Source organism: Stenella coeruleoalba (genome assembly GCF_951394435.1).
Source record: "Stenella coeruleoalba genome assembly, chromosome: 1".
Taxonomy (NCBI): domain Eukaryota; kingdom Metazoa; phylum Chordata; class Mammalia; order Artiodactyla; family Delphinidae; genus Stenella; species Stenella coeruleoalba.
Window position 1 is genome coordinate 51,994,430 of NC_137169.1, and position 25,163 is coordinate 52,019,592.

Genomic DNA, 25,163 nt, shown 5'->3' on the forward strand with positions numbered 1-25,163 from the left:
CTCCCCCACACACACACTCTTTGTTTTTATTTAAAACCATACCTATATTACCCACAAAAACATCTTTGTTTTTATTTAAAACCCTACCTATATTACCCACAAAAACATCTTTGTTTTTATTTAAAACCCTACCTATATTACCCCTGAAACTAACATAATGTCATACATCAATTATACTTCAAAAAACTAATAATAATAATTTTCATCACACTTCAAACAACTTTGCAGGCCTTGAAAAGATCATAGGCCTTAGGCATTGTGCCTACTGTGCTTAATGGATTAAAATAAAAGTTTCTGGCTAACATTAAAAAAGTGTATCTACAATGACTATGGTGTTCTAGGTCCCAATACCAAGGAAAATTATACTAAATATTAAAATTTTATTTTTATTTATTTATTTATTTTTTTGCGGTATGTGGGCCTGTCACTGTTGTGGCCTCTCCCGTTGCGGAGCACAGGCTCCAGACACGCAGGCTCAGTGGCCATGGCTCACAGGCCCAGGCACTCCACGGCATGTGGGATCTTCCCGGACCGGGGCACGAACCCGTGTCCCCTGCATCGGCAGGCGGACTCCCAACCACTGCGCCACCAGGGAAGCCCTAAAATTTTATTTTTTATCCCCCTTCAACTTCAAAATACCACTGGTGGATAAAATTTACATTGTTGAAATTGGTTTCAAGCTGCATCAAATTCTTTGTGGAATGAGGTGGAGTAAAAATAAATATTTTTATTTCAAGTTCATACCCTCCATTCACTGTATTACAGTCTTGCAAGCTTGACCGAGTAAGCAAGTCAATCTCATGACAAGATGTCAGGTCAAGCAAGCCCAGCCATCCCGATCTCACAGGCTCAGGTTCTTGTCTGTTCTTATTTCTTAAAAATCCAGAAAGTGGGATACAAGGTGTGGGCAGGGGATCTGAGGGTGGAGGGAGAGTCTATCCGCCAAGCACTGTGCTAGGCTTTCATGTATGTTACATAAAATTAATCCTTGCAATAAACATGTGAGATTAAGAAATTACTCTCATTTTTACAAATGAGTTAAATCGAGGGTCTAGTTAAGTCATTTTTCCAAAGTCAAACAAGTGGGTAAAAAGTTAAGCTAAGTCTTATAGCAGTTCAATCTGTACTCTTAGACTAGCCCAAAGGAACTTGAAGAAATCTACAACCTGAGACTAGACAGGGAAAACAGCAGGCAGGTAACCATGGGTGTTAGAATTCTACAGTCGGGAACCCTTGGTTAATGCTGGGATGTGCTGGTGTAGGGGGTCAGAACCCTAAAGAATGAAGCATTATGAGCAGCGAGGTATGACTTGGAATGGCGAAGCTGTTGCCATAAGATGAAGTGTGCTTAGAGTACCAACCAGCGAGCTGGAGAGAAGATTGCCTTGTTAACTTGGAGGATACGTACTGCCCTAGCACAGCCGATGACCCAGTTATTTGCCGTAGACAAATAAAAATGCATTTGTATGTATATATTTTTACTTTTTTAAGATCTTTAAAAGGTGATCATCATCGTACATTTTTCTTGCAATTTTAATAATAAGAGTAATATAGAGTATATGTATTAGAGTATAACTGTCCTCATGGCATTACTGGGGCATATATTCATTCATAGAGCCCTTACTGGGATCTAATCATAGTCTTAATGAGTGAAAAGAAAACCCTTTTAAGATTGGTGCACAAGACCTTTTTAATTCTACCCTTGCTGCTGTAATACTTACATTTAGTCTTCATTACCATCAGTGTCCTGAGGCCTGGGGGTTTGCATGTGAAGGCCTTCACTGCTCAGAACCATCCCCAGAATCTCATCCTTCTTCCACTGTCTCTGTGTCCCTTTAAGGTCTTATATCCCAAGCCTTATCAGTTCCAAGCTTGACTAGATTTCCATTCAGTCTACCACACGTGGTTGCCAAGGGAATTCTCAACCTGGCTTCGAGATTGCCAGGGGGTATGGCTGGACCACACACTGAATCTACAGAGGGACCTGGTTTGTTTCCTGTCCCTGTTTAGAGGGCTGTGTTGCTGATGCCTGGCATAGCGAGCATCCTTCGGCCCTTGAATGCTTTTCGATTCTGTACACTGCTGTGTAATTGCTCTAGGACTCACTCACACATGCCCTCATGCTGACTGCAACTGTTTGGCAAGAGTGGGACTGGGCTGCGTCAGCTCAACCATGGCTTCTGGCCAAACTGCCATCCAGAGCCCCCTCCCTCCTGCAGATCTTTAATCCAGGTTTGTTCAGGGTCTGTGTCTCGAGATTGCCTTGGCTGATGAGGGAAGTGTCCCCCAGCTCGTGTTTCCTCACCCACACACCTTTCTGAAAGATGTAACACTCAGACCGTATGATGGAGTCAAAATCCTTAACCATTACTTACGGCACTGCCCACCTCCCCACATTAGAAGAGCTAAGCATCCATTCTAGAGGTGCAGTGGACACTTTTTCCAGATAAGTGGGGCTGGGGTGCATTCTGTAACCTTGAGATAGAAATAAGCTAACTGGCATGTAAGTTGATTAAATGCATGACGTTAGCCCTGGTAGGAGCATAATGTAACCTATGAAAAATTACAGTAGCCAGCATTTATCAAGCAGACACCAAGTACCAGGCACTGTGCTAGGCACCATTCAGTCCTCCCATGGTTGCTGTTATTGTCCCTTTTTATAGATGAAGGAGTCGGTGATGCTCAAAGTTAAGAAACTTGCTCTTTTCACTTTACTGTACTCAGCTAGCTGCCTGTAGACATTTTTGTCATGACCTCTCCTATAACTGCATTATAGAACTAAACGATCCAAAGATTCTGTGCTTTTATTAAATTATCATTTCTTATGAGAGTTGATAAACTTTTCAATTGTTAATATGTGCATCAAACAAAACGTTTACATGATTTTCAGGTAAACCAAAACAAGTAAAATACTTAATTACAATTTTTTTCCTGGATTTGTTTTCAGGTTTGATTTTTTTTAATGAATAGACTTTCAATATCGCTTCCTCCCCAGTTTCCTCTATGATTAACATCTTTTGTCAGTGTGGTACATTTATTATAATTGGTGAGCTGATATTGATACATTACTATTAACTCAAGTCTGTAGTTTACATTAGGGTTCATCCTTTGTGTTGTACATTCTGTGTGTTTTGACAAATGTTTTACAGTATCATACAGAATAGGCTATTACAGTATCATATTATTACACTATTACAGTACCATACAGAATAGTCTCACTTCCTTACAAATCACGTGTGCTCCTACTACTCATTTTCCCACTCCCCCAACAAGTGATCTTTTTACTCTTTCTCATAGTTTAGCCTTTCACCTGGATGTTTCTAATGGCCTCAGTGTCTTAGAATTTCTTCCACTGTGCTGCACATTTCTTCTTAACTTCCTCCTGTCTATCCCTGCCCCACCCAGTCCCCCCAGTCACACCTGGGACCACATACGTGGCCCAGAAATTTCACACTAATGGTGGCCTCAGCTTGAAAATTTTCCCTCTTTCTGGATCTTTCGAATTCAGTTTTTAAATTTGCTAATACAAATATTGACATTCCCGAGGTTTCCCGTTCGTTTCTGTTTTTAGTTTTCCTCCTTTCAAATTTAATAGAGGAGGGAGATGCTATTTCAGTATTTCCTCATGAGGATTCACTGAAATAACTGTGCTAAGTTTGTTGATTATAATCGTGTTACTACAGGGTGGCCATGGCCGAGAAACTCAAGAGAAAGCTGCTGGCTTAGCCTTGCACATTCAGAGGTGAAGGGTCAGGCGACAAGGTTGCTTGACATGAAATCATCCTCCTCAGATGCCCGGGGCTGTTGGAATCAGGGCCTCCTGCTGCAGTCTCCCACCAATTCCCCTCTTACCCTTACCTTCTGCCTGCCTACCTTTTAATTTTTTGCATCATCCAGACTCTGTGAAAGGCAAGAAAGGAGAGTTCTGTTTCTCTTAGCAGCAAAGAGAGTACTGTAGCATAAAAGTAAATGTATATTCATTCTCCTCCTACCTTTTCCTCCATGTGCTAGGACCATCTGAAAGTAGTTCTAGTTATTTATTACTTTGTTCCGGGGGAGGGAGGGTGACATACAGACCACTAGACACGTTGCCAGAGAGAGAGAGAAGTCTTCTCTGCTCTGGGGGAGGGGGTTTATAAGTGCTAACGATGAGGTTCAGAATCATTAAAGTTGCTTTAGCATAACACTGTGAGGAAAGAGACAGGAACCATCTGTTGAAATGGCTCTTACATGATGCTGCATTTTAAAACAAAGCCTTCTAGAAGCATTTTCAGATGGGTCTCTTTCCCATGAAGTTGCTACAAAGAGAGCCCACTCTACTGGTGGCTAAATTGATGCTGCTTAGATAGCTCTCTGTCAGCACCCTCTCTTGTTTATTTTGCACCAGTGTTTTCCTCAAAGTGTGTGCTTTTGAGGCTGTCAAATATCCTTCCTGGTATGCACCCAGAAAATCCTCCCGAAAAAATCCACTACTTCTGCCCATATCCTTCTAAAGTGCTGACTCTTTTATTTGAAGTTGGTGGAGTGACTCTGAAACCTTAAATACTTCACTGGGAAAGAGGAAAACCGCAAATACACACAGGCCATTGTGACTCTGGCCTGACGGGTTCTAATTTTCTAGCAGTGGTTTGTACACCCGAGCTGGCTGCAAGGGTTAAGTAAACTTCGTGGCTGGGTATGATTTCATGGCCCTGGAATTTTGAAAAGCCAGGGTTCTCAGCACACTGTGGCCAGCCTTAGAGTCTTTGGGTGTGAAAACCACTCTCAGTTACCCAGACTGATTTTGGGTTCCTGTTGCATTGCTGCAGAATCTATTAAAATCCAGCAGCTGAATCGTCCTGGCTCTGCCACAAAGCTAGGCTGCTGGGTGGCTACAGGATTCCCGAGTTGTTTGTCAATGGAGAGTGGGAGTGAATGGAGCAAGGCATATGCCTCAGCCTGGCATGAGGTGGCACCCTAGTGGCTGTTTTCTGCCTTAGAAATGTGCACTCTTTCTGGATTCTCACAGGAGAATTGTCATGAAGATCCAGATTGCAGTTCATTTGTAAAATTCTCTCTGAAGTCTCTCTGAAGTCTCTAGGTCCTTTGTGTGTCTCTGGGGGCCCATATCCACACCCTTGGATTTTCTGACCAGCCATTTAGTAGGAACTATTGTCAATAGTCTAACCTGCCGTGATGGTGCTACTACAGCAGAATTAACTGGGCTCCACGGTGCAATAAGGAAACGAAGATCTTTGGTAGGGACAAGCCCAAACGTGAAAATTACGAAACGTTCCTGCAGAGAAGGACTCATGAGGAAACTGGTGTAGGATAAGGGATTCCGGATGTCCCGGTCCTTTGGGATGCCGTTTATTTGCCAGATTTTAGGTCTCTGTTGTGGAATAGATTTGAAACTTTCTTTTCTGAATAGGTGGCCTGTTGGTTCACCTTTGATCACGGCACTGGAAATTATTTTTAAAAATAAGGTCATATTCTTACGCAAGCTCTCCTTTCGAAAGAAACCATTTGGGCTCGAGCATTAAAGGAAGAAACAAAAAGATTATAATAAAAAATACACTGCAGCCCTAGCATGAACAGTGGCTGTGACCTTGCCTCTTGTTTGCCATTATACAATTCAATGGCAGTCCACTCCAACTATGCTCTCGATCAATATCCTATTAAAGCAGCACAAAACGTCTCCATAAACTTAGTGGTTAGCTATGTTTATAAATGGAACTCGGCATAATTAGATGGTCAATAGCAGGCTCTACTAGTAATTTTAAAATGAACATCACACATTTTCTATCTGTAGAAGTCAATGGCACCTCTTCCAGAGTAAGGGTATCGTGTGCAGCAGACAAAAGAGTAGGAGTCCCTTTAAAAAAATCACAATGCCTATCTCCAGAATGCAGTTTTTCAAGAAAATCTGTTACATTGTGGAATAGAAAATACTGATTGGCCCTATATATTTTTTCATTTGCCTGTCTAAGCCACCTTATTCTGAATACATTATGACATTGCAAATGTTTTATTTTCTAGTTTTAATCAACCCCTCATGGGGAGGTAAAATAATAAATATTGCCATACTCTTAGGAAGAAAAATACCAGTCTGGCTGGCTTAATTTAGTGGGTTTCCTCTACTATAATTCAATAAATTTTCAAAATAAATACTGAAATTGAGTTACTTCAAAAGGATGTTTTGTTGTATCATTTTTTTTCTTTTAATTTTCTTGACATATTTGGGGTGAATATTTGGACAGTAAAGCTGGCAACAAATGAAATGAACTGGCAGTAGCAGAAATTTTCGTCAACTACTCTTTCTTCTGAATCCCGGCTCACAGTATGTGTGGCCAAACATGATATTTTTTTCTGTCCCACTCTCCTCACCCACTAGAGAAAGAGCCACGTAAAGTAGAAGGTGTTCCCACCCTTACCTACAAATTGAAATGTGCATATACCTTGTGTTTGGTGTGGGCTCTGTCAGCCGTGTTATGACCACCGTGTCGGCTGAAATTAGAGCTATGATAAGAACAAGCTTATGACATCAGCAGACCCATCAGCCAATGCTGTGCATGAAGGTCTTGTCCTTTCTGTTACACTCATACCCCCACAGGCTTCCTGGTTAGAGCTGGCAGTGAGTTTTCATAGCAAGATTTAGAGGGCCTCTTGTTTTCTTTTCTTAGCTGAAGCTCCTACTAAATTTACCAGACTATGAACATTTTTATTGTAAAGGTTTGACTCAGGGAGAAGCAAAACACATAACACCTTGATGTACATACTATTTTGTTATCACGATCTCTTTTCATATATTTGTCTATTTCTCATCTTTTCTAGGTAATTTTTTCTTTGGATAATTTATAAAATCTATATGCAAGATGGCGTAATGGTATCATAAAATAGTCCAGGATAACAGATTTGGGGATCTGGCCTTACCAAGTGACTTTGGGCAACATTTAACCCCTCTCAGATGTGTTCTCCTGATAGGTAACCATCATTTATTCAATCAGCAAAGATTTATTAAGTACCAGTTGTGTGCTGGATCTAAGTCTGAGTGCTGGAAATATCGATTTCAGAATCGATAGCTAGTGGGAAGCAGCCCCATAGCACAGGAAGATCAGTTCGGTGCTTTGTGACCACTTAGAGGGATGGGATAGGGAGGGCGGGAGGGAGACGCAAGAGGGAGGAGATATGGAGATAATGTGTATATGTATGGCTGATTCACTCTGTTATAAAGCAGAAACTAACACACCATTGTAGAGCAACTATACTCCAATAAAGATGTTTAAAAAAAGAAAAAAAAAAAAAACACCTTTCAGGAGTGTTTCAAGGATGAAGTGAGAAAATGTCAAGAGTCTAGCACATAGTAGATGCTCAACAATGGTAACTACTATGATTATTATTGAACAAAGCCTCTGTCCTCGATCTTTCACTCAGCAGATCCTTGAGTTGACCACACTATCAGCAAATTTATTAAAAATGTGTGGGGGGGGCTTCCCTGGTGGCGCAGTGGTTGGGAGTCCGCCTGCTGATGCAGGGGACACGGGTTCGTGCCCCGGTCTGGGAAGATCCCACGTGCTGCGGAGCGGCTAGGCCCGTCAGCCATGGCCACTGAGCGTGCGCATCCAGAGCCTGTGCTCTGCAACGGAAGAGGCCACAACAGTGAGAGGCCCGTGTACCGCAAAAAAAAAAAAATGTGTGTGTGTGTCTATATGTGCTGAGTGTGTGTGTGTGTGTATAAATTAAGAAGGACTGATTTTAGAATTCATGTTCTAAAAATCAATTTATTGCAAGGACCATTCTAGTGACCCTTTCAGAGTTAGTAATTCCAATAGAAAAAGAGCATGCCAATACTAGATCTAATTCATCTGCTTTAGGAAGCCAGAAACTTCTTATTCCACACGTTTTCAGCCAAAGCCTATGTTTCTGCATTATTCTTGGAATTTCTCTTCCAGGGTATAGAATGGATAACAAGATGTTTAAAAATTCTCGGTCTAACATTGACACGTTAACAACTTTTTAAGTGGCCAGCCACACCATGGTTATTTTTATCAGAGTTTTTCGAAGTATTTGGTTCTATAGTATTTGAAAATTTTGCTTTCTCTTACATTATGGATGTAAAAATTCCAGTATGCTGGAGGTCATTACTGCCAGTTGGTTTTTAGTAAATCTTCATTTATGCACTCATAAGCCTCAGTTGTTAAAGAGCAGATATTCATATCCAGTAGGTAACATTGGGGAACTAAAAGGCATTTGGGGGCTTTCCAAAAGCCTGACACAAGAAGACTGCAAATATTATTGAGATTTTGGCTGGAATATATTGTCCTCACTATAACTCTTTTTTTTTTTTTTTTTTTTTTGGCGGTACGCGGGCCTCTCACTGCTGCGACCTCTCCCGTTGCGGAGCACAGGCTCCGGACGTGCAGGCTCAGCGGCCATGGCTCATGGGCCCAGCCGCTCCGCGGCATGTGGGATCTTCCCGGACCAGGGCACGAACCCGTGTTCCCTGCATCGGCAGGCAGACTCGCAACCACTGCGCCACCAGGGAAGCCCCTCACTATAACTCTTAATGATTACAAAGACTGTTGCTGATGACCCTATAGGCATGTCTAGGATGAGATTGAGGGGGTTCACACTCAGAAAAGCCACATACTAGGTCAAATACTGGAAACTGAGTTAATCCAGTATGTGATTGGTGTGAGGACATATTAGCACCCAGAATTTTTCAAGAGATGGAGGAGAGAAAAAATTAAACAGTTCTTGGTGAAAATATTGAGAAGTATTGCAGACAGCTGGATTTGTAGGTTGTTGAGATGGGACTCTGTTGACATAGTTTGGTTTCCTAATTGCTAATGGTCAGATAGTCCCAGTGCACTCTTGGTTAAGGGGCTTATGTTTAGAAGCCCATCCTTGGTTTATAGATCATTGTGGTGAAAAGACCTCTTAGGCTATCATATCTATTCCCTGTCAGAGAAGACTTAATCCCATGGCTGAAGCTGTATCATATACTAAGCGGGTACCACATTTGACCTCAACCAAAAAGCTAAGAAGAGATGATACTCTAAAATGCAGAAAATCAATTTCAGTCCCAAAGGCAGAAGCCACTAATGCAAGAGATCTGTCAGCATCGCTCACCCCGCTGTGGGTTGCTCTGCAGGACCAGGTGTCAGGCCCTTCACCCAGTGAAGCACTGCCTGCCACTCTAAAGACCTGTAAAAACAAAGAAGGAAGGAGGAAGAGGAGATATTTGTTTTGCCAGTTAAGTGGTAGGTGATAAATATTTCTCTATTTAAATCTTACTGAATTCATCTCCCCGGTAACCAATGGTGAAGGAAGGACAAGGAGACAAGAAATGTGGGTTTCCCCTCTGTTTCTTTGGGCAGGTATCTAGAGATATCTGGATTCAAATCCCTGCTCTGTCACATGTTTAGCTGTGTGATCTTGATCACGTTACTTAACCTCATAGCTCCCTTTTCACTTCTAAATGAGAAGAATACAAGTGCATATTCCATGTCCCCATGCAAGGATGAAATGAGATAATTCAGGTGAAACACCTATCCCATTGCCTGCCTCTTAATAAATACTCGGTAAGTACTAGTTCTTCACCATCTTTCGTTAACAAGCTCATATAATTTTAGTTCAACTCAGTAAACATTTGTTGCATGTGAGTATATGAAGCATCCTTCACTGTGTGCTGAGAATACCGAAATAAGTAGGAGACAGTTCTTTCCTTTGTAGAGTAGATATGTAAGTTTACTGAGATCCAGGACTGGACTTTATGGCGATAAAGTGCCTGAATACGCTTTATTTACAAATTGAACTCACAGTAATTATCTATCAAAGATAAACCATCTTCATGGCTCATAGTGGGGAGGAAGAGGGTATCAGTGAATGGTTCCCATTTTCGTAAAAGGAAATTATTGTTTTAGAAATAAAAATTCCTCTATTTACCTTCTTTGCCACCACAAATTTACATAATCCTTACCCTGTGTCCTCAAAACGTGAATGTGTGGAAACAGTGCTCTGTGTTCGCTGCTTTTGGCACCTAATGCCACATTTCATAATGAAACATTGCTTCAATCTTATAATAGCAGGGAAGTTCATTTTCACCTAGAGGGAAACCCTTGCTTTGGTTCAGTGCCTTTCTTTTATGTTCCATTCTGGAAAAACATACTCCAAGCCTGCATTGGGTCAGAGCTTTCAGAATGGAAGAGTGGGGAAAGGAGATCAGCACACGGTTTACAGACTAGAAATCTGCTTGGCAAAGGAGTTGCTGAAGACCGTGGCGTAGAAGCTGCAGAGAAAGTACCTTTATGATTGATTTGCATTCAAGTCAGACTGACTGCCGTGTGGTCATTTTTCTAACCCATAACTGCTCACACTGCAGCAGTCTGCTATCTGCAGGGTGTCTGAATTATAGCAGTCTATGTCCATGTTCCCTCTTATACAAATTACTTACACTGGTTTCTTTTTCCATGCAAATTCATCAGTTTTACAGCCCTTCGAAGCCACAGTCAGGAAACTCTGGCCGAGAGCACAAATTGATAAAATGAGTTAATTTTACTATACTTACTTTTTTCTTTCTAAGAGCCCTCTCTCATAAGCAGTGTTCAGGAAGCATATTACGGTAAAAGGAAGATAACAAAGGAGTTGAATTTTCTTGCCACAAATTACTTTCCAAGTTAATTCCCTTTAACGATGATTCCAGATTTGCTTGAGTTTTCATAGCATTGTGCGTTTACAACTGTGCCTTTGATAGAAAGAAGAACAAGTATTTTCCCATGTTCACTCCTTTTGTGCCAGTGACATGGACTTTCTTAACAAGATCTGTGCCGCTAGAATGCAAAACAACACTAAATTGTGCTGGGCCCGTAGAACTGTGTGCTGTTGTTGGACGTTTTCCCCCCCAGTCTTAAAGTACAAGTTCCCAAAGTCTCAGTCAGTACATTAGAGTATGTAATCCAGAGAGAAATAAACCTCTCTCTTCTTTTTTTTAATAGTTATTTTACAAGTTGGAAATCCAGTACTAAATCCTGATACTCTTTTTGGGGGGATACCTATTAGCCAATATTCCATCTTCTTTAGTTGCCATGCAAATTTGAGGAAAGACCAGCTATGACTGTTAATCTTTAAAATGTAAACCCCACGAGGGCAAGGGTTTTTATGTATCTTGTCCACTGATGGATCTCAAGCATCTGGAGCAGAGCCTGACATATTAAAGGTGCTCCATAAATATTTGGTGAATTCAACTGAATGCAGCCTCTCAGAGAAGATGTGCCATTAGCCATAGGCCGGCCGCACTAGTCATTCAGTTAATGCTCCCCGCTGATTCCCATTGAACAAGTTGTGAACTCAGTGCACTGTCGTCTCCGAGGCAGAGTAGCTTGAAATTTTGGATAGAGTTTTTTTTTTTTTCCATCATCTTCTCTTTCCAGCAATGCAAGCCCGAGCAGATTGTCTCTGGTGGATGGCAGAAGTTCAATAACCACAACCTTATCCAACTACTAATGTGTACAGAAGAGCAGGTCATTAAGAGGGTTGGCTACTAAAGTAACCCCTTTCTTCCAATAGCCCACATTACTGTAATGATTCCTTAATAGCAAACAGTTTATTAAGAAATGACACAAAGACTAGGTTCTACTCATGACAGGAAAGAAGGGTGCGGGGAGGAGGATAAATGACTTAGGAATAACATCTTAAGAGACAATTCCCCAACGTTAACCTTTGTGTTTTTTTGATTTTTTTTAACATCTTTATTGGAGTATAATTGCTTTACAATGGTGCGTTAGTTTCTGCTGTATAACAAAGTGAATCAGTTATACATATACATATGTTCCCATATCCCTTCCCTCTTGCGTCTCCCTCCCTTCCACCCTCCCTATCCCACCCCTCTAGGTGGTCACAAACCACCAAGCTGATCTCCCTGTGCTATGCGGCTGCTTCCCACTACTATCTATTTTACGTTTGGTAGTGTATATATGTCCATGCCACTCTCTCACTTTGTCACAGCTTACCCTTCCCCCTCCCCATATCCTCAAGCCCATTCTCTAGTAGATCTGTGTCTTTATTCCCATCTTACCCCTAGGTTCTTCATGACATTTTTTTTTCTTAAATTCCATATATATGTGTTAGCATATGGTATTTGTCTTTCTCTTTCTGACTTACTTCACTCTGTATGACAGACTGTAAGTCCATCCACCTCACTACGAATAACTCAATTTCATTTCTTTTTATGGCTGAGTAATATTCCATTGTATATATGTGCCACATCTTTATCCATTCATCCGATGATGGGCACTTAGGTTGTTTCCATCTCCAGGCTATTGTAAATAGAGCTGCAATGAACATTTAGTACATGACTCTTTTTGAATTATGGTTTTCTCAGGCTATATGCCCAGTAGTGGGATTGCTGGGTCACATGGTAGTTCTATTTGTAGTTTTTTAAGGAACCTCCATACTGTTCTCCATAGTGGCTGTACCAATTCACATTCCCACCAGCAGTGCAAGAGTGTTCCCTTTTCTCCACACCCTCTCCAGCATTTATTGTTTCTAGAATGTTTGATGATGGCCATTCTGACTGGTGTGAGATGATATCTCATTGTAGTTTTCATTTGCATTTCTCTAATGATTAATGATGTTGAGCATTCTTTCCTGTGTTTGTTGGCAATCTGTATATCTTCTTTGGAGAAATGTCTATTTAGGTCTTCTGCCCATTTTTGGATTGGGTTGTTTGATTTTTTGTTATTGAGCTGCATGAGCTGCTTGTAAATTTTGGAGATTAATCCTTTGTCAGTTGCTTCATTTGCAAATATTTTCTCCCATTCTGAGGGTTGTCTTTTGGTCTTGTTTATGGTTTCCTTTGCTATGCAAAAGCTTTGAAGTTTTATTAGGTCCCATTTGTTTATTTTTATTTCCATTTCTCTAGGAGGTGGGTCAAAAACGATCTTGCTGTGATTTATGTCATAAAGTGTTCTGCCTATGTTTTCCTCTAAGAGTATGATAGTTTCTGGCCTTACATTTAGGTCTTTAATCCATTTTGACCTTATTTTTGTGTATGGTGTTAGGGAGTGTTCTAATCTCATACTTTTACATGTACCTGTCCAGTTTACCCAGCACCACTTATTGAAGAGGCTGTCCTTTCTCCACTGTACATTCCTGCCTCCTTTATCAAAGATAAGGTGACCATATGTGCGTGGGTTTATTTCTGGGCTTTCTATCTGTTCCATTGATCTTTCTGTTTTTGTGCCAGTACCATACTGTCTTGATTACTGTAGCTTTGTAGTATAGTCTGAAGTCAGGAAACCTGATTCCTCAAGCTCCGTTTTTCGTTCTCAAGATTGCTTTGGCTATTCGGGGTCTTTTGTGTTTCCATACAAATTGTGAAATTTTTTGTTCTAGTTCTGTGAAAAATGCCAGTGGTAGTTTGATAGGGATTGCATTGAATCTGTAGATTGCTTTGGGTAGTAGAGTCATTTTCATGATGTTGATTCTTTCAGTCCAAGAACATGGTATATCTCTCCATCTATTTGTATCATTTTTAATTTCTTTCATCAGTGTCTTATAATTTTCTGCATACAGGTCTTTTGTCTCCTTAGGTAGGTTTACTCCTAGATATTTTATTCTTTTTGTTGCAGTGGTAAATGGGAGTATTTTCTTGATTTCACTTTCAGATTTTTCATCATTAGTGTATAGGAATGCAAGAGATTTCTGTGCATTAATTTTATATCCTGCTACTTTACCAAATTCATTGATTAGCTCTGGTAGTTTTCTGGTAGCATCTTTAGGATTCTCTATGTATAGTATCATGTCATCTGCAAACAGTGACAGCTTTACTTCTTCTTTTCCGATTTGGGTTCCTTTTATTTCCTTTTCTTCTCTGATTTCTGTGGCTAAAACTTCCAAAACTATGTTGAATAAGAGTGGTGAGAGTGGGCAACCTTGTCTTGTTCCTGATCTTAGTGGAAATGGTTTCAGTTTTTCACCACTGTGGACGATGTTCGCTGTGGGTTTGTCATATGTGGCCTTTATTATGTTGAGGAAAGTTCCCTCTATGCCTACTTTCTGCAGGGTTTTTATCATAAATGGTGTTGAATTTTGTTGAAAGCTTTCTCTGCATCTATTGAGATGATCATATGGTTTTTCTCCTTCAGTTTGTTAATATGGTGTATCACGTTGATTGACTTGCATATATTGAAGAATCCTTGCATTCCTGGAATAAACCCCACTTGATCATGGTGTATGATCCTTTTAATGTGCTGTTGGATTCTGTTTGCTAGTATTTTGTTGAGGATTTTTGCTTCTGTGTTCATCAGTGATATTGGCCTGTAGTTTTCTTTCTTTGTGACATTTTTGTGTGGTTTTGGTATCAGGGTGATGGCGGCGTCATAGAATGAGTTTTTGAGTGTTCCTCCATCTGCTATATTTTGGAAGAGTTTGAGAAGGATAGGTGTTAGCTCTTCTCTAAATGTTTGATAGAATTCGCCTGTGAAGCCATGTGGTCCTGGGCTTTTGTTTGTTGGAAGATTTTTAATCACAGTTTCAATTTCAGTGTTTGTGATTGGTCTGTTCATTTTTTCTACTTCTTCCTGATTCAGTCATGGCAGGTTGTGCATTTCTAAGAATTTGTCCATTTCTCCAGGTTGTCCATACATAAGGAAACACAAGCTTTAAATGATACATTAAACAAGATGGACTTAATTGATATTTATAGGACATTCCATCCAAAAACAACAGAATACACATTTTTCTCAAGTGCTCATGGAACATTTTCCAGGATAGATCATATCTTGGGTCGCAAGTCAAGCCTTGGTAAATTTAAGAAAATTGAAATTGTATCAAGTATCTTTTCTGACCACAGCGCTATGAGACTAGATATCAATTACAGGAAAAGATCTGTAAAAAGTACAAACACATGGAGGCTAAACAATACACTACTTAATAACGAAGTGATCACTGAAGAAATCAAAGAGGAAATCAAAAAATACCTAGAAACAAATGACAATGGAGACACGATGAGCCAAAACCTATGGGATGCAGCAAAAGTAGTTCTAAGAGGGAAGTTTATAGCAATACAATCCTACCTTAAGAAACAGGAAACATTTCGAATAAACAACCTAACCTTGCACCTAAAGCAATTAGAGAAAGAAGAACAAAAAAACCCCAAAGTTAGCAGAAGGAAAGAAATCATAAAGATCAGATCAGAAATAAATGAAAAAGAAATGAAGGAAACGATAGCAAAGATCAATAAAACTAAAAGCTGGTTCTTTGAGAAGATAAAGAAAATTGATAAACCATTAGCCAGACGCCTCAAGAAAAAAAGGGAGAGGACTCAAATCAATAGAAGTAGAAATGAAAAAGGAGAAGTAACAACTGACACTGCAGAAATACATAAGATCATGAGAGATTACTACAAGCAACTCTATGCCCAACCTTAACCTTTGGAGGAAAACTCCTCGGTGCAACAAAGTCCACAAATACTTCAGGCTGGAGTAATCTCAGTGCCGCTTAAGAGATTTGGAGAGCCAGTTCTCACTATTTATGTGTATTTACAGATTTCTAAGTGTCATTTTGCACTGCTTAAAGATTGGGAGAGGGGGTACAAATGGAGAGGGAGGGTAGTTATTTACTCTTCTTAATTCAAAGTATATTTACTGATCATCAGCTGTTTGGAAACATAAAAGAGACTGTGGGATCTGTAGGATTAAAGGCCATCTGGTATAAGGCCTCTGACTTCATGACCTAGGAAAGTTACTAAACCTCCTTGTGCCTCAGTCCTTCCTAGTGGTGTTGTAGGGATTAAATAGGATGAGGTGCTGAAAACTCTTAGCCCAGTGTCTGCCCCAAAGTGATGCTTAGTAAATGTTAGTCCTTGTTGTTGTGATGGTGATGGCTGTAGCAGTGATGGGTGGTGCTGGTGGTAGTGGTGGTGAATTTTCACTTTTATCATAATGAATATTAGAATTATGAGGTCCAAAGTGTTTAAGTGACTTAACCAAGTTCTGCAGGTGGTTATTGGCAGAGCTGGACTCTAAACAATCTCTCCCAGGCCCTGACCAGCACTTTTTCTATGCCCTGGGATGTCTATCTTTACAGAGCTCAAATTGCACTCAATCTAGTTGGGTAGAAAATCTTATGTATGAGTTAATTAAAGAATGATGAAGCCTATGGTCAAGTACACATGGAGCAAAATCAGGCTTCACAATATACAGAGCAGACAGGAAATGTTGTCGTTGGTCCAGTCCTTCCTTGACATCCCCACGTTTGACTGGCAGTGGCTATAAATCTCTGCACCACACCAGCAGGAAGTTAGTCATTAGCTTCAGAAGCCCAGCATGACATCCTGGACAGACACCTGACAAATCATTTAACCCTCTCTCGACAACTTATTTCCCTAATTTGCAAAAAGGATGTAATACCATCATTAGCTAAGAAGCACATTTTGTTATATACATCTTTTTGATATTTTATATTTATTAGAATAGTATAATCGTTTGCTCGTTTATGCCCTTCCATAGTGTATAATTAGAAACATGTCTTTTATACCTGTTTACTATCCAGAAAGAGGTGACAGATACCAATTGTGAAAATTCTATTTTCTTCCTTGACAGTGTAGTTTAGGTCTCCATTCCCTTTCACCAGGACTCCGGAATCAACCTACCAACTGACCTCCCCACCTCCGGAGTCTTGGTCCCCTTATGCTCATTCTGTATGCTGTCGTTATATTAACATTACTCAGATTCAACAATTATTTTATCACCCCGCTACTCAGAAAATGTCATGGTTTCCACAGATCACTCACTTACCTCCTACCTCCAAACTTAACGTACGTAGTCTTTTGCTTAGAAACCCTCTCCTATCTCCTTCTGGGCCTCTTTACATCCCAACCATCCTTGAAGGCTCAACTTAAGCACCCACCCTTCCTGGAGTATAACCCTTTTTCTGATCCCACCAGCCAGTGGGATCTATTACTCCTTTGAACTTTCCTAACACATTCTTTTCATTTTCCCTATGAGATTTAACACATTCAGCCTTGCATTAGATATTCAGGTATTATTTTATTATTCTGCTAGGTTGTAAACCCTGTGGGGACAGAGATACTACATACCCTTTTAGCATCTCAAGTTTAAGGCCAATACTGTACATGAAAGTCAGGGTGCTGCAGCAGGAAAAGCACAGGTTTCGAGGTCAGACATCCTTGAATTTTAATCCTGGCTCTCTCTCTTTCTTGCCTTTCTCTGATCCAGGACAAGTGATTTAACCTCACTCCAGGGCTTAGTTCTCCCCAGCTAGAAAATGTACCTTTCCTGAAAAGATTGTTCTGAGGCTTAAGTTAGATAATAAAGTGCTTCTCAAAACATGGCCCCCTAGGTACTCAGAAAAGCCTGCTGAAAGTACACCTTTTGAGTTCTTAGTTACTTGTCAAGGCTATTCCTGTTCTTCAGATTAGAGGCACTGAGAATACCCAACCCATTGCAAGGATACTTTGACCTCTACACTCAGATATAAGGCTTTCTCTTTGGCTGTCACAGTATCACTGAATCAGAATCCACGCCAATAAGCTGACATTCATGCCAAACATACATACAGACAGCACCGGGTGATGTTTCCTTACAAGACTCTTTTCAAGAAGGCAGAATTTGGATGCTCTTTTTTAGATTATAGCTACAGTGTACTAAATGGATCACAGGAAGTAAATATACAGGCAAGTTAAGGAACATTTCTGTGGGCTTAATTATTTTTTTATTCTCTCTGAGAAGTAGACACACCACATGCACGCATGTATTTTTCTTCCTTCACCTGTTCTGGCTCCCTTGACATTGTAAAAATATAAGCAAGGTAAAAGATATTTTCCAGGGTAGAACATGATAAAGTGTTAAATGGAAGAGCAGCTGGATGTTCATCAATAGGTGGAAGACCTCAGACTTCTCTCAGTGGAGTCAAGTCCATCTCACTCACATCTTGCTCTGTTTTTCCTTCCAAGAGGGAGGGAGTGGGGTCATGCAGTTTCCACGGCGCTCCATCCGGCGGAAGCCTCAACCCCATCTTGAAACTTGTGAAGAAAATCTAAATCCAGACCCATGATACTGATTAGCTTTATCCTCTTTTTTAGTTAACGGGAGATGCCAATCTCTAAGCTCCATGATGGCACAAACATTAAGCACCTATTATATGCCATGTTGCTAAAAGGGGTAATGGGTGGTCCATGCCGATATTAGAGCAATCCCCTCCACACCCCATGGCCTATTTCAGACATAAAATATTATGAAATCAAAGGGGAGATTATGTAAATAAATTTAATATAAAAAGCAAATTTGGGAACGACTAGCAAAATTATTAATTAGAACTCCCTTTACGCTTATTGTCAAGCCTAACCATTTGTTTTTGAAGTAAAGGCCTTCCTCCATAGAGCCTGTCATTGAGAAATGTGTCTGAATTTCAGAAAGTATATGTGAATTTCAGAGCCTTCTATTTCTTAGCAGTGACTATTTCTATATAACAATAGTTGCGATTAAGGTTTAGCCATTGCTATTAATCAAACAACTAAATGTTTATTTTAGAAATTGCTGTGTCCTCTCATGCCTTTTCTTGATTCCATAGTTTTATTATGGCTTCACAATTCACCCAGTTTCCCAAGCAGCCGTCCTGGGAATTATCCCATACTCCTCCTTTTCCATTATTACCACACTCAAGAAGTCAGTACATATTCTCAATTCTAACTCCTAAACAGCGGTCACCAGGCTCCTTTCTATCCCTTGAATTTAGACCACACCCCCATCTTCTTTTATTTAAATGAACTCCACTGGCCTCCACGGTTTTACTGATTATATTCTTTAACTGCCACGCCTACCCACTCCAAGCTTACCCTCCTGACAGGTGGTGTGTCTAGCTTATAAGTGCAAATTTGATGACAGCATTCCTATACTTTGTTGGTTCTCCTTTGACTAACAATCGATTCCATTTGACCAATGCTTACTGACTGCCTCCTGGTGTCAGGGATTGTATTAGATACTAGCAATATAAACCCAAAAGTCCCCAATGATAGTGGAGTGTGATAAGTCCTTTAATAGCTTATAAAGTTGGGAATCGACTGAACTCAAATTCATGTTCCTTAAAGAAACCTACCTACCCTTCATGACCTGACCTTAAATCTCCCCTCTTTTCCCCATGTATTATATACGACATCATATCAAGTTATCAGAAATCCAATCACATTTTATGTACTCTTACCTTTTTTTTTTTTTTTTTTCGGTACGCGGGCCTCTCACTGTTGTGGCCTCTCCCGTTGCGGAGCACAGGCTCCGGAGGCGCAGGCTCAGCGGCCATGGCTCACGGGCCAAGCCGCTCCGCGGCATGTGGGATCTTCCCAGACTGGGGCACGAAGCCGTGTCCCCTGAACCCGTGTCTCAACCACTGCGCCACCAGGGAAGCCCTGTTCTCTTACCTTTATAAATGCTGTTCCCTCTGCCTAGAATGCCTCCATTCCTCTCAGTTGGGTAAATCCTACTTGTCCTTTTAACATTCTTCCATAACATTTAACAGGCATCACATTTACTGAGGCCCTTTTACTCCCTTGAACCTCTTATCCCTCAGCTGGGTTACATACCTACTTTGTGCAGGCATATCAATTGAGGAATAACTCTAGCAAAGGACTTATCAGACTGTATTGAAATTAATCTGTCAGCCTCACTCTCTAGGGCTGTTTCAGGGTAGGGACCATGTCATTCATTTAAGTGCCTTCCTTACGCAGCACAATTCTTAGCAATAGCAGACTCCCAGTAATCATTTGCTGAAAGAATGAAAGTCCCTGGTTCATGATTTTCCTAATTATCCTTTCTTCTTATGGATATGAGGCTCTATTTAATTTATTTATATATCCACTTCTATGGGCTTAAAACTCTCAAACTAATGCCTCAATACAGAAATATATGCATCTATTGCTCCCACCTTGTGTAATCTTTCAAAAGAACAGATTATTTGCACTTACATAGTTACATCACTGATTTTACACAGAATTGTTTTCCAAGATTGATAGATGTTATTTATTCATTTGAAAATATTTATTAAGCTACTCCTGTAAACAGGATATCCAAGACATAAAAAAGTACAGAGAATCACATCTCCCACAAGGGTCAGCTCTGAAAATCATGTGTTGTCAAAGTTATTTTTAACAGTCCCTTAAATCAGAGGTCGGCAAATTCTTCTATATAAATATTTTCTGCTGTGTGAACCATATGGTCTCTGTCACAGCTACTTGTCTCTGCTGTTGTAGTGTGGAAGCAGAGACAGTATGTAAATGAAGGGGTGTGGCTATTCCAGTACAACTTTATCTACAAAAATTATGGCTCAGGGACCATAGTTTGAGGACCCTGCCTTACATTAGAAGGTGGGACAAATAGTAAAGTAAAGATGTATGCAGGGTGCTGAGGTGATTTGGAGTAAGGAGAAATCACACGTTCCTCAGGGCAAGAAATTGGGAATGAGTAGCCTAGAAAGATGAATTTGCAGTTCAGAACTAATTCCAAAATACAGGTGAGTGGAAGCTCTCAGGATCAGACAAAGTTAGAAAAGCCCAGGGAGTATTTTGTCTGGTCATTTAAGAAAAGTTTCAGACCAAAACGTGGAGGTATTTTTGTTAAAAGCATCTAGGAATGTTGCAACCTTGGTGACAATTTACCATTACAAAAAGAGAAAAGATGAAAAGGTATGTTATCAAAAAAGTAAAAATAAATATGCCCTTCCGATGTAGATGATTTTTATTGTCAATATTCTTTTAAGGTCCGAGTTCATTACTGATTATTTTTGATGACCTTACCGTATAAATTCAAAAATAAAATGTGTTAAATGCGACACTGAAATATGCTCTCATTGGTCTTTTATTTACAGAACTTACCTGATATTTCTTTCCTTTTTTTTTTTTTTTAATTCTAGCACCAATAGCTGCAGGAACTGGCCCAAATTTTTCTCTCTCAGATTTAGAAAGTTCTTCATACTACAGCATGAGTCCGGGAGCAATGAGGAGGTCGTTACCCAGCACATCCTCTACCAGGTAATTTGATTGATGGCTCATAAAGTGGTCATAATTCATAGTTACATACCTTGATTTTAATTCTGGGCCTGCTACACACTTAGCAGTGTGTCTAGTAGAAGATACTAGAAATGCGTTCAGCCCCAGTGGATTTTCAGTCTCACTGGGGAGAGAAAGCAAATGCATGTGGAGCATGCGTATATGTGTATACATACACAGACGACACACACACACACACACACACAAGTCAGTGAAAAATTGTGTGGCATAGGCTGAAAATAGTTAAAGACAGCTTTATCCAAAAAGAGTGACTTGTGCTCAGCTATAAACTGTAAGCACTGGTCGGGGTTGGTGAGATGGAAAGTAAAGGAATGGTGTTCTGGGTGGGGTGGAGACACGAGCAAAGGCATGGAGGAAGGATGGATGATGAACATAGCAGGTTCTCAGGAAATTAAGGACAAGCCTTGACTAGGGAAAAGGGGGTGTGTTTGGGCTTGTTTGGCAGAAAGCTGACACTGGTGACATCAGTCCCAGTCTCCATGCCCACAACAGACATTACAGCTCAGTCCCAGCTCTTTTCCTACTGAGCCCCGACAGGTCTCAAAATCCAGTCTACTGGAGTTGCTCTGTGAGATGCAACCTACTTGGTATCCTGGTGTGAGGATGTAAAAGCAAATGCAGTCCCCCAGCAGTGTGAGGCCAGATCATAAACACTGTTACACTGGGAGACCTTTAAAAGAGCAAAGCTAAAAGAACATAATCAGATAACAATTCTGGGGTTCTTGATTCCCTTGAGGTCACAAAGCCAAAATCAAAATGAAGCATTTTGCAAGATCCTGTTGTCTCTAGATAACCTGTACCAGAGGGAAAGGGATTAGGCATTTAAACCCACAGTATTCTTTTACAAATTGGCTTTAGCACTGGACTGTGACAACAAAGAAAAGAATGGTGCAGAACAATCTTTAATGTTTGTGTACTTTGCAGGAAAACGTTTGACAAAGGTATAGTCCTCCTAAAGCAAGTACCAGAGTTTTAGGATCTAAAACAATGGCCAGATGATAGAAATTTTCCATGGTAGAGATTCATTCTTACCTTGACTTTTAACCATATTTTAAACATATATTTAATCATTACTTAAAAAAAAAATCAGCTTAGTCATTACCAATACCTTGAAGACAGTTAAAGAAACAGTTATTCCTTAAATATAACCACCAGATTCTACCATCATCTTTCTTGCTGTTTAAATGTCCCCCTCAGTTCACTGGGGTATCAGCCCCTCAGGAAAAAAAAAGTCTCCAATCCGAAAAAAACACTTATAATAAAAGAATGAGATTGTGAACACATGATTGTGAACACATTTGGATGTTAATACATTTTGAGGATTTTGAATGTTTGCTGATGGAAGAGACATTGGGTGTAACTGCACTCAGTGAACATGAAAGAGCTTTGCAAATACTTGTGGTCAGTGATTAATTTAAAAGTTGATGGGCTATTTGTTTTTCATATGTGTGCTGCGTATGTACCATGGACATCCCAAATACCCTTCAACTTCTCCAGCTGTTTTGTTGCCTTTTGCTGTGATTCTCTGTGTGGAAACCTGGTTATTAATGTTGTTTAAAAGGCTAGTGTTGTTCCTATAATCTGCAAATAACTAACCCTGATAAGGTGCTAATTATAAACAGCATCAGTAGTTAATAACTTGGTAATATGTTTGTTTCGCTCACATTAGGCTCTCCTAAGATGCTTCTTTTATAATTATTCTTTAACTATATAGACTCAGCAGAATTATCTGTGTACAGGTGAGAAAATGTGCCCAGAAGAATGCCCCAGATTTACATATAGAAAAGTTCATCAACCAATCAATATTTGTTCATGCTGTGCCACTATTAATTGGTCACCTGCTCTGTGGCAGGCACTGTATTAGGTGCTTTACATCCCTGATATGAGTTAATCTTCACAGTAATTTTACAATATAGACAGTGCTGCCATTTAACAGTGGGTCAGCCTGGAGCTCAGAGAAGTTAAGTAACTTGCCCAAGGTGACAGACCAAGTAAATGGCAGAGTCTGCATTCAAACTCAGGTCTGTTGGAAGTTTAAAACCATGCTCTTTTCACACTGAATCCTCTTAGGAATGAGGCTCTCTCTTTTAGTAAGGAACAGTAGAATGGGAAGCCCCCAGAAAGGAATATCCAGCATCTCTGCTTTTCCTGGACACTTAGCATTTACTATTTTGAATTATTATTATCATCTTTGAGGTATGTACAGGTCCTGCTTCCCCATCTGGACTGTAAATCCCTCAGAGAACAGTGTCTAAGTCTTCTAAATCAGCAACAAACATTTATTAGGTCCCAAGGGTATTGTCCTAGGCACTGTGGATATAAAGTCAAGTACAGGAGCTTTGCAGTCTCGAGGTAGAGACCAACAAATGAATGGAGATTGGCAGTTCAGGGCACTAGGAACGCTCAGGAAAGATGTGTTTTGCTGTTTTGTGGGGACAGGGTAAAGCTTCTAGGCTCTGTATGTAGTAGGAACTAAGCAAATATTTGAAATGAAGGTAGTAGTCTTACCTTCATTTCTAGGTAGAATTGATAGGAACAAAACAAATTCCACACACAAGAGAGACTGCTTGGAAGAGTATTTATCCTCCCTCTTACATAGAGATCTTACTGGTCCTTTCCAGGGTCCCTCAGATGTTTCTGAGAGAGTAGAATCAGTGTGTTAGAAGAGCAAGAAACCAAAATTAATGACTGATTCATTTCTAAATTTAAAAAAATAAAGAAGACTGATAAGCATTAACTGTAGGTTCTGTAACCCTTCATAGTAAACATCTGCAAAATCATAGAAGGGTACTGTAAAAATTGGGATAGTGTATACTTTTTTTAATCCCAAAGAACTTCATCAAGATAAATCAACTGCCAAGTTTGTGAAGTCAGTAACCTTTGTCTTGGAAGCCCTCCACTCGTCCCTCCTGGCACTTCTAATTTCCTTCCCTCCTGCACCCTGTTCTCTCCTCCAACCTATGTCTCCACTTCCAAACATTTATCCTGTATCAACCCTTGACAGTCCTTGCTTTCAAACTAAGGGGTCAGCTAATATCTACAGATTCGTTCACCTTTAGGATTTATTAACTGCATGAGTATTTGCGTCTTAGTAGAGGACACCAAGGAAACCAAAAGCTTTAGAAACTCAGAAAAGTCTTAATAGTGGGAGAATGACGGGCAGTGAAGTTGGCCTTTTGGGTGGGATCTCACTGAGTCATGACACTTGGGCGAATCCTTGTCACAAGTACTCATATGACTGTTTCTAAATCTGTAGCCAAAAAATAAATAAATAAATAAATAAATAAATAAATAAATAAATCTGTAGCCCAGTTCAGCAGTTTTTGAGCATCTGTTATTAGTCAGAGATACTGTGATAGGCACTAGAGATTAAAAAAAGCAAAACAAAAAACCTGACAGTCTCCTTCCCCACAGATCTCACAGTTTTATCAGACTATGCATGTCTTACCTTTTATTTGCCAAGGAACATAAGGAAAATATTTATTTTGTTTCCAATTTGTATTCTTCCAACTTCCAAAATTATTTCAAGCGGTTTTCAATTTAAAAACACCGCAGATAGTATTAAATATAGAAGGGACAGAAACCATATGGAAAGATAGGAGAGATTATTATATCAGGAACGTGAACCCAGAATTATGCCTTACGTTTAGCCCCGAAATTCCTGGTTGCCAAGGCAAGAAGGGGAAACGCTAGGTTATATCATGTACATTTTCTAATAAAAGGAAACAGTAGAAATTCATTTAAAGAGACCACATTTTTTCTGGTTTTATGCATTAGGAGGAATTTTTGTGTGTATATCCTTTTATAAAGGACTCTGTTAGATGCAGTTTTACATAAAATACAGAAAAGTTCTTTGAGTGGCTCTTTTTCATTGAACTTCAAGGAAAGCCAAGCAAAGAACATTAAATAAGCTACTAAAGGTTTTTCCTTTGGGTACTAAGCTAGCATGCTACAGATACGTTGCTTTCCTGTGGTCTGGCTTTAATGAAAATAGAACTTTTAAAGACTAAGAATCCTGGAATGCCAAATTTAATAACTAGAAATTCGTACCTTGAACTGGGTCCTCTGCATTTTTTTACTCAGGTTGCTGCAGTAGCCTCTT

General features: G+C 40.0%; 1 protein-coding gene across 7 annotated transcripts in view; it reads left to right on the forward strand.

Annotated features, from left to right (window-relative positions):
- The window catches only part of NFIA (nuclear factor I A), a gene marked incomplete at its 3' end in the record, with an annotated part of 398,017 nt that overhangs the window by 242,267 nt on the left and 130,587 nt on the right, over positions 1-25,163 (forward strand). For all 7 annotated transcript variants that reach the window (XM_079919085.1, XM_079919086.1, XM_079919088.1 and 4 more), the window contains one exon: positions 20,905-21,022. In XM_079919085.1, the coding sequence (XP_079775211.1) occupies positions 20,905-21,022 (118 nt within the window). The remainder of the gene's footprint in view (positions 1-20,904; positions 21,023-25,163) is intronic.